Genomic DNA, 9531 nt, shown 5'->3' on the forward strand with positions numbered 1-9531 from the left:
ATGGATTTGGGGGAGCTGGCTCAGCCACGCTGGCGGTCGTTGTGGGAGGACTACGTGTGGGTGCTGGCACCCACCTGGAGCTGCCTCCACCCTCACCACCAGCTCTTGCCCTGGCAGGCCTGGGACATCACCAAGCGAACCTTTGCTTACACCAACCACACAGTGCTCCCCGAAGCCCTGGAGCGCTGGCCAGTGGACCTGGTGGAGAAGCTGCTCCCCAGACACCTGCAGATCATCTATGAGATCAACCAGAGGCATCTGGATGTAAGTGCCTTGGGCAGCGTGGGAGTTCTCACCAGAGAGGGAGACAGGGGTGGCATACATTGTGCAGTTGGGATTAGAGGAGGCACAACCCTGTGATGTTGGGTGTGTGGCCAGGTGGCTCTGACTGGTATTTTGGGAGGCTTGTGTCTAGGAAAGCCCGTCCCACCAGTCTGTCACCATCCCGCAGCCAGTGGTTTTGGCCCAAAAACTGGCCATGCATGTTCCCAGAAGCCACTCTCCATGGGATGTTGAGGACGGGGCTTTGGCCCCCTCCTCGGGACCCGCTGGGTGGGACACCCAAAAGCTAGCACTGCTCACCTCCTCTCCCACCTCCACCGGCAGCACATCGCATCCCTCTTCCCCAACGACGTGGACCGGCTGCGGAGGATGTCCCTGATCGAGGAGGAAGGCACCAAGAGGATCAACATGGCCCATCTCTGCATCGTCGGCTCCCACGCTGTCAATGGCGTGGCCAAGATCCACTCCGAGATAGTCAAGACTCAAGTGTAAAGCCCAGGGAGGGGGAGGTGGTGGTGGATCAGCCTCGGCTTGGCGGCAGCGGTGGTGCCAGGGGGGTGAGCCTGAGGGTGTCCTCTCCTTGTCCTCACAGCTTCAAGGACTTTGCGGCGCTGGAGCCGGAGAAGTTTCAGAACAAGACCAACGGCATCACCCCGCGGCGCTGGCTCCTGCTCTGCAACCCGGGGCTGGCCGAGCTCATCGCTGAGGTAACAGCACAACCTCCCACCCTTCCCACACCTGAGGGGTGCTCCTCAAACCTCAGCCATCTACAGCTTTTAAATCAAGCACAGGATGGTTGGGGTTGGAAGGGACATCATACAGTCCCACCCCCTGCCATGGGCAGGGACACCTCCCACCAGCCCAGGCTGCTCCACGCCCCATCCAACCTGCCCTTCAACACTGCCAGGGATGGGGCAGCCACAGCTTCTCTGTGCAGCCTGGGCCGGGGTCTCACCACCCTCACAGCAAAGAATTTCATACTCATGTCTCATCTTAATCTCCCCTCTTCAAATTTAAATCCATTCCCCCTTGTCCTCTCCCTCCCTGCCCTTGTCCCAAGCCCCTGCCCAGCTTTCCTGGAGCCCCTTCAGGCACTGGAAGCTGCTCTAAGTTCTCCCTGGAGCCTTCTCTTCTCCAGGCTGAACACCCCAACTCCCTCAGCCTATGTCTAGAGCAGAGCTGCTCCAGCCTCTGCTCATTTTTGTGGCTTCCTCTGGACTCAAGCTCTGCTTCCCTCTCATCCAAGCCCTGTGCTCCTGCCTTTCCAGCACTGTTGGCTTTGCCAGGCAGGAGCTGTGTGTCCAACAAAGGTGACCATCCCCATCCCATGGTCAACCTGTGCTTTGTCCTCCTATTGCAGAAAATAGGGGAGGACTATGTGCGGGACCTGAGCCAGCTGACAAAGCTGCACGAGTTTGTGGATGACGACCTCTTCATCCGGGAGGTTGCTAAAGTGAAGCAGGTGAGGGGTGGGGGCAGAGGGGACAAGGCAGGGGAGGCCAGGCTGGGGGCTGACATTCTCCTTGCCCCTCACCCAAGGAGAACAAGGTGAAGTTCGCGCTGTACCTGGAGAAGGAGTACAAAGTGAAGATCAACCCTTCCTCCATGTTCGACGTGCACGTGAAGAGGATCCATGAGTACAAGCGGCAGCTGATGAACTGCCTGCACATCATCACCATGTACAACCGTAAGCCACCGCCTGCCACCAGGGGACAGGCTGCCCGGGGGTGCAGCAGCATCCCTCTCCCCCTAAGCCAGAGGCTGACACCACACTGCTGTCTTCTCCAGGCATCAAGAGGGATCCCCTAAAGCTGTTTGTGCCAAGGACAGTGATCATCGGGGGCAAGGTAAGTTGGGTCAGGGGTTCAGGTGTTTTGGGAGGAAGTCCTTGAGGAAATCATAGACTCATGGAATGGGTTGGGAGGCACCTTCAAGATCATCTAGTTCTACCCCCCCCTGCCATGGGCAGAGACACCCCGCCCCAGCCCAGGCTGCTCCAAGCCCCATCCAACCTGCCCTTCAACACTGCCAGGGATGGGGCAGCCACAGCTTCTCTGGGCAACCTGGGCCAGGCTCTCACCACCCTCACACCAAAGAATTTCTCCCTAATATCTCACCTAAATCTCCCCTCTGGCAGTTTAAGACCATTTCCCCCTTGTCCTTTCACTACAAACCCCTGTAAGAAATCCCTCTCCAGCTTTCCTGTAGCCCCTTCAGATACTGGAGGGTGCCCCAGGGAGATTTGGGTGCAGTTGTTCTCCTGGGGTTGTGTTTCCAAAGCCCTCTGGGAAGCCCTGAGGCAGCACTTGTTGGCTTCAACCCAAGCAAGGTTCTGTTAGTCATGCGAGCCCAGAAAAGCTTGGTGGCACAACACGTGAGCTGGATGAGGGAAGGGAGCAGGGCTGAATGCGTGCTTTCCTGGGCACATGGGATCTGGGTGCTCCTCGCCTGCTCCTGGCACCAGCCCCTCTGGGCTTACCCGTGGCTTTTCTCCTAGGCTGCCCCAGGGTATCACATGGCTAAAATGATCATCAAGCTCATTAACGCTGTGGCTCACGTGGTGAACAATGACCCCGTTGTGGGGAGCAAGCTGAAGGTCATCTTCCTGGAGAACTACAGGGTCTCGCTGGCAGAGAAAGGTAGCCCATGTGGGGCACAGTGTGGGGACCACCCCATGGCTGCCCACGGCTCCACCGCTGCGAGACAGCAGGTCTCACGTTTTTCAGCACAGTTGAAACCCAGAGCTGGTCTCCATGAGCCCCTTGTGTCCGTGTGTTTGGTTGGCAGTGATCCCTGCGACCGACCTGTCGGAGCAGATCTCCACGGCAGGCACCGAGGCGTCGGGCACAGGCAACATGAAGTTCATGCTGAACGGGGCTCTGACCATCGGCACCATGGATGGGGCCAACGTGGAAATGGCTGAGGAGGCTGGAGAGGAAAACCTGTTCATCTTCGGCATGAGGGTGGAGGACGTCACGGAGCTGGACAGGGAAGGGTGAGGGCTGGGGATGCCATAGGGGTGCTACCCCAGGCAGCTGAAGCAGGACCATCTCATATCAACCCTTCCCTGCCAGGTACAATGCCCAGGAGTACTACAACCAGCTCCCCGAGTTGAAGCAAGCTGTTGACCAGATCAAGGGTGGCTTCTTCTCCCCAGAGGAGCCTGACCTCTTCAAAGACGTGGTCAACATGCTCTTCCACCATGACCGGTGAGGCCTGGGATGCCATCCATCCCCTGGGCTGGGTATCCCCACCAAACTCTCGGTGCAGAGCAGCCCCTTGCACCAACCATCCACCCTCTGGCTGATAAGGTCCCATTTTCTGGCCCTGATATTGTGCACATGGAAGAGCAGTCGATGCTCTATGGATCCAAAAGGCTCTTTACACTTGGCACATTAAAGCCTGGAGTACTTTAAGGCCAAGAAGCATCCAGGCCTGCAGCCCTTGGCACAAGATAGGTGGTTTTAGGTATCTCAAGGCCTTCCCTGGCCAGAGCAATCAGCTAAGGGCTGGGGGTGTTTGCACTGGGGAAATGTTTTCCTGGTGAGCTGACACAGGGTGTGTCCTCCCAGGGCACCTGTCCAGCCCCTGCTGCAGCACCCACGGGCTGGCAGGGCTCTGTTGAAACCTGGCTTGGGGAGTTGGGTCTGTCTGAAGTGTTTGTGTTGGAGGAACCTCCAGATCTGGCAGCTGGAGCCCCACATGCTGCAGCCAGAGGTCACCACTGTGTTCCCACCTCCACGTTTCTGCTGTCGCTGACTCCTCCTTTCATCACTTCTCCAGGTTTAAAGTCTTTGCAGACTATGAGGCTTATGTCAAATGCCAGGAGAAGGTCAGCGAGCTCTACCTGGTGAGTGGCCGCCTGGGGATGAGGTGGGGGAGCTGTGATGGGGACACCACATCCCATTTGGGGTCTGGTGGGGCTGTGAACATATACGGGGTCCTGGTGAGAGGAGTCCTGGCCCAGCATCCCACCTGGAGAAGGGTTCTAGGTGGGGCTGTGCACATAGACGGTGAGAAAGCCCCTCTTGGGGCCAACGTGGCACCCTCCAGCCAACACCATCCGCCCCCGCTCTCCTTGCAGAACTCCAAGGCATGGACCAGGATGGTCATCAGGAACATCGCGGCCGCCGGCAAGTTCTCCAGCGACCGCACCATCAAGGAGTACGCCCGGGACATCTGGCACGTGGAGCCCTCTGACCTGAAGATCCCACCACCCAACCAGCCCCGGGATGCGGGCGAGGACAAGACCCCCAATGGCACAGCAGCCTAGGGGCCTGGAGACACCACCTTGGGGAGGGGGACACACACACACACACACACGTGAGCACCTAACATTGTCTCTGCTGTCTAGTCTGTGTCGCTGCTGTTTGGCTTTCCCAGGGGCAGGGAAGGGGGAGGGGGTGGGGTTTTGATAAGATAAATGTCGCGGGGAAAGTGAAACCGCGTCGCCGTGTTGCTGCGTAGGGGCTAAAAATAAACAGTGTCATCGGGGGGGGGTCGTGGGGCTGTGGGCAGGGCAGGGTGGGCAGCACAGCTGGTCACAGCTGGATGAGTCCTTGCAGGACTTGGGGCGCAGTCCCACGGCATCAGTGCTGGGGGGAGGTGTGTGGAGTTAAGGGGTGTTTGGAGTCACCCCCATCCCTACCCCATGGTGATGCTCCCAGCCACCTCTTGCATGTTGCTGCCCCAGGAGCTGGCAGCAGGATCTCCAGCCCCCGAGGGACCCGCAGTGTCCTTGAGGCAGTGAGGACGTTTCTCAGTAGTTTGGTGGTTTATTACGTACAGCAGTTAAGTTCAGTGCCACGAGAGGGGGGGGTTCCTGGGGTGGGGGGCTGAAGGAGTGCTCATGGTTGCTGCACCCAGCAGCTGGCATCACTTGATGTTCAAGAAGTCTCTGCAACAAGATGCAATAAACCTTACGCTGTGTCTCCCACCCTCCTGTGCTGCTGGAGATCTTGATTGTTCTGAGTACTGGACATGGGGCTGAGCTGGGCTTAGGGCAAAGAGGAGCTGGGGGCTGTCCCCAGGGCCACCTCCCCATGACACTTGAGTTGAGGATGGGCTCAGGGCAGCAACTGCAGCTCAAAAATTGATGCCAAAAAGAGACAGAAGGAGGGGGAGGAGCAGGTGGAAGAAAAGTCTCATGGAAGAAGAGGTCCAGGGTAGAAGAGGCCCGTGGAAGAAGAGACCAAGACTCATTCTGTGGCCACCCCCACCACCCCCTACTTGCTGCAGAGCAGCACTTACTTCACCAGGGCAGGCAACTCCGGGTTGAACGCGATGTAGTCATGGCCCAGGCCCAGCTTCTCAGGAAAGGTGATCATCTTCACCTTGGTTTTGTCCTTGTAGGCGCTGTGTGCCATCTCAAACAGCTGCCACGAGGTGGGAAACATGGTTAACAGCATGCACAGGAGACCCCAAATCCCTCCTGACACCCTAGGCCTGGCCACCCTCTGCTACCTCCCCTTTGGCCCCCCAAAAACAGGTTAAGTGAGAAGTCCCTAGACACAAGAAGGACATGGGGCTCTTTGAGTGAGTCCAGAGGAGCCCACAAAGATTGTGGTGCTCAAGCACTTGTGAGAAGAGAAGGCTCCAAGGAGACCTTAGAGCACCTTCCAGTGCCTGAAGGGGCTCCAGGAAAGCTGGGGAGGGGCTTGGGACAAGGGCAGGGAGGGAGAAGACAAGGTGGAAGGGAATGGTTTTAAGCTGAAACAAGGGAGAGTTAGATGAGATCTGAGTATGAAATTCTTTGCTGTGAGGGTGGTGAGACCCTGGCCCAGGTTGCCCAGAGAAGCTGTGGCTGCCCCATCCCTGGCAGTGTTGAAGGGCAGGTTGGATGGGGCTTGGAGCAGCCTGGGCTGGTGGGAGGTGTCCCTGCCCATGCAGGGGGTTGGGACTGGATGGTTATTTAGGTCCCTTCCAACCCAAACCAGTCTGTGACTCTATGATGCAGCCAGCACCCACCCCTGTGCAAGCCCACCCCAAGGTGATGATGGTCCCCACCTTGCGGCCCAGGTGCAGCGGCACCACAGCATCCTCTTCTGAGTGCAGGAGGAGCAGTGGACAGGCCAGCACCTTCACACTGCAGGCAGCAAGCACAGCACCGAGGAGTCACCCCAGAGCCACCACAGTCACCACAGACACTTAAGAGCCACCCTGGGTGCTGCTAAAACCCCCACAACCACCCTGACACCCCATCCCAGGCACTGCCTTTCAGAGCCGTCCCAGCACATCAGTGATGCCCACACCCCAGCACAGCAGCACCCCAGTAACTCTCCCCCCACCCCCAAGCCCCAAAAACAGGGTGCTCGAGCTTCAAAACACCCAGGTGAAGCAGGTGGGTTTTTAGCAAAGGCACCCACAGCCACGGAGGGGCAGGACCCTGCCACCACAGCATCTGCTGCTCTGTGGTGGGAACTCGGAGCACGTCACACTTGAACCAAAGGAGGTTGGCTCATGGACTTTGCTCACCAGGAACACTGGTATCTGAAGTTATGCAAACAAAAAAACCCCACTTTTAAAGCATGAGTAAGCTGGGCAAGGATGAGTAAAATAAAGAGCGTGGGCACTGCCCGGTGGGACATGTCCAACCCGCGCCTTCCTGGCTGGGTGGTCCCAGCATCATCCCCACAACCTCCACACCCTCCCTCTGGGCACTCACTTCTCATCGCTGCGGAAGAACATGTTGTTCAGGGCCAGTGAGTCCAAGACGAGGTACTCGAAGCCTGGGAACTGGCGGTAGATCTGCCAGGGAGAGAGTTGAAGGGGTGCTCAGTGGTGGCTTTGATTGCTGTACCCTTCCTCTGCTGGGGAGGAGCCCTGGGTGGGTGGGATTGCCACCACTGGGGGACCCTGTGGGCAGATCCCCCAACCCAACACCACGGGGGGACACCGTGGGCAGAGCCCCCAGGCTCACCTTGGTGACGGGGATGTGAGCAGCTGCATCACGGATGTTGGTGTAGGGTGACTCCAGGACAACAGCATCAACCTGGATCCCTGAGGGCAGAGCAGGGCATGGCTGTCGGGGGGAATGTCCCAGCACAGGGCACTGCCAGGGCTTCTGTCCCAGGAGCAGCCATGAGGTCGAGATGCCCCTGTCCCACTGAGGAGGGCAGGGATGGCCACTTGACCCCACCTGATGCTCGAGGTGACAGGGCTGCCCGGCTCCTCTGTGGCCCCCAAAATCTCAACAGGGGCTCACAGAGTGCCAGGGGGACATGGCAAGGGGCCAACCCAGCCCCACTGTCCCTTACCTCGCTCCTCCTGCAGTTTCCTGGCTGCGTTTGTGGCAACCCTGTGAGAAGGGAGGTGACAGTGAGGGGGAGCAGCTGTGATGTCCCCAGAGGGCCGTACAGCACCCTCAGGACCCTCCCTGCTTTGTCCCCTGAGCTTTGCTTTGCAGGTGCCTCCACCAAGAAGCTGCTCCAACCCCTTGGTCCATCCCCAGGTGGCACCAGTCTGGCAGCAGTGTCACAGCCTGGGGATGGTTGTGAGGTCCCAGGCCAGCCCTGCACCCACCCTGTCCCCAAGGAGTGTCCCCAGAAGAGGATGCTGCTGTTCCCGCTCCGCGCTTTGGCCCAGTCGTAAAGTGCCAGGGTATCCGTGGTTAGTCCTTCCTCCGTGGGGTGCCCACTGGAGTCCCCATAGCCTGCAGGGGACACAGCTTGGTGTCACCACCCAGCAGGGGTGGCCAGCCCTGGGAAGATGGGGACGGGGTGGTTACTCAGCAGGTGATTTTACCTCTGTAATCAAGAGCCAGGATGTGGAAGTCAGCAGCCCCCATCGCCTGTCAGAGGAGCAGCACTGCATGATGTCCTTGGGTTGGGGAGGGGGGGTGCACCCCCAGGACCCCCAGCATGGCCAGGCTCACTGTGCACAGGGTGCCTCTTGGGTCCCCAGAGCCAGCGTGAGCCTCACCCCCAGCGGGTCCCTGTCACCCCTGCAAGGAACCACTTACCTTCAAGAACTGGATGCGGTGGCTGGAAGCCCTGATGGGGAAAGGGAGGTTAAAGCTGAGGGAGGGGGGCTCCAGGCACCCTTCCCTCCAACACTGGTCCCACTGGGATGAGCTCTTCCAGGAAGGGGAGAGCTGGATGCTCTGGGGTGGGTGGGTTTTGCCATTTTCCTTTAACCCAAAGGGACTTTTCTCAGCTTGCGGGTCAGAAACCGCTGCCACAGCACTGCTGCACTGAGCCTGCTAGTTCTCAGCAGCAGTCACCAGGCACCCCTTGGGGTCCCAAGCCCCCCCAGCAACTCTCACAACCACTCACCTGGTCCCCCCGTTGCCATGCAGGTAGATGATGATGGGATGAGCATCCCCAAGGGCCTCCTCGTACCAGTGCTGGTCCTTGCCCTGCGCCTCAGCCCCTCTGCTGCCGGGCAACGTGTGCCTGGGGGGGTCAGAGCAGGGTTACCCCGGGGATGTCCCCCCAGCTTTAGGACAAGGCCACAGGGCTGTGCCCAGTGGGGATGCTGGGCCTGTCCCCACTCACCAGATGCCGACTGTGATGCCCGGCTCGGTGTCGAGGTACAGGTTGACAGTGTTGTTGACCAGCAGCTCCGGCCGCCGCAGGTCCGCGAGGAAGGGAAATGTCACTGAGGGAGAAATCACATCAACCCTCACGCCCAGCTTAGGTGGGGGGGGGGGCTGGTTGTTTTGGGGTTTGGTTTTGCAATATTTTTTTTTTTCTGAAGCAACGTGTTGTGTTGTTTTGTTGTTTTTTTTTCTTGAAACAGTTTGTGTGGAAGCCAAGGGGAGTGCTCCAGCCAGCCCAGGGATGGGTAGGCGAGCACAGCCCTCTGCCACCTCCTCCCAACCCCGATTTCCAGCCCTGTCGATGCTGCGTGTGCCCAGATGTGTTGCAACCTTCAGCAGTAAACAGGGTCGGCAGCCCCGCGCCATTACAGCTTGCAAAACCCCAGGCACCAAGGGGAAAGGTCCCTCCAAGCCCCCACTGCAAGCCCAGGGCAAGGAGAGGGTGCAACCTCACACGTGTTTTGGGGACCCTCCCCCAGCCCCCCGAATCCCTGGAGAAGGGGGGAGGGGTGGTCTCCTTCCCCAACCCCCTGAATCCCTGGAGAGGAGCAGTCCCCCAGTTGGGACCATCCCATGGTACTCACAGAAGTTCAGGAAGACAAATTTGGAGATCAGGGCAGGGAAGAGGCGGACGAGGATGGGCACGGAGGTGTAGCTGAGGAGCAGCCCCAGGAGGAGGGCACGCAGCCAGGAGCACCAGGCCCGCCGGC

At 59.1% G+C, this 9531-nt stretch overlaps 2 protein-coding genes across 2 annotated transcripts in view; one reads left to right on the forward strand and one right to left on the reverse strand.

Moving 5' to 3' along the window:
* Positions 1-4555, forward strand: part of PYGL (phosphorylase, glycogen, liver) — a 14014-nt gene extending 9459 nt beyond the window's left edge. The window contains exons 13-20 of the mRNA XM_010004057.1: positions 1643-1744; positions 1822-1969; positions 2071-2129; positions 2780-2921; positions 3070-3277; positions 3357-3491; positions 4066-4132; positions 4367-4555. Of these exons, the coding sequence (XP_010002359.1) occupies positions 1643-1744; positions 1822-1969; positions 2071-2129; positions 2780-2921; positions 3070-3277; positions 3357-3491; positions 4066-4132; positions 4367-4555 (1050 nt within the window). The remainder of the gene's footprint in view (positions 1-1642; positions 1745-1821; positions 1970-2070; positions 2130-2779; positions 2922-3069; positions 3278-3356; positions 3492-4065; positions 4133-4366) is intronic.
* A 602-nt stretch (positions 4556-5157) lies between these two features.
* ABHD12B (abhydrolase domain containing 12B) overlaps positions 5158-9531 on the reverse strand; it is a 6160-nt gene continuing 1786 nt past the window's right edge. Inside the window, exons 3-13 of the mRNA XM_010004300.1 lie at positions 8778-8880; positions 8556-8675; positions 8243-8273; positions 8026-8071; positions 7804-7933; positions 7539-7579; positions 7202-7281; positions 6947-7029; positions 6289-6367; positions 5533-5657; positions 5158-5179 (exon numbers count right to left, since the gene is read on the reverse strand). Coding sequence (XP_010002602.1) covers positions 5158-5179; positions 5533-5657; positions 6289-6367; positions 6947-7029; positions 7202-7281; positions 7539-7579; positions 7804-7933; positions 8026-8071; positions 8243-8273; positions 8556-8675; positions 8778-8880 — 860 coding nt within the window. The remainder of the gene's footprint in view (positions 5180-5532; positions 5658-6288; positions 6368-6946; positions 7030-7201; positions 7282-7538; positions 7580-7803; positions 7934-8025; positions 8072-8242; positions 8274-8555; positions 8676-8777; positions 8881-9531) is intronic.

The sequence above is a fragment of the Chaetura pelagica genome, unplaced genomic scaffold (assembly GCF_000747805.2).
Source record: "Chaetura pelagica isolate M959 unplaced genomic scaffold, ChaPel_1.0 scaffold141, whole genome shotgun sequence".
Classification (NCBI taxonomy): Eukaryota; Metazoa; Chordata; class Aves; order Apodiformes; family Apodidae; genus Chaetura; species Chaetura pelagica.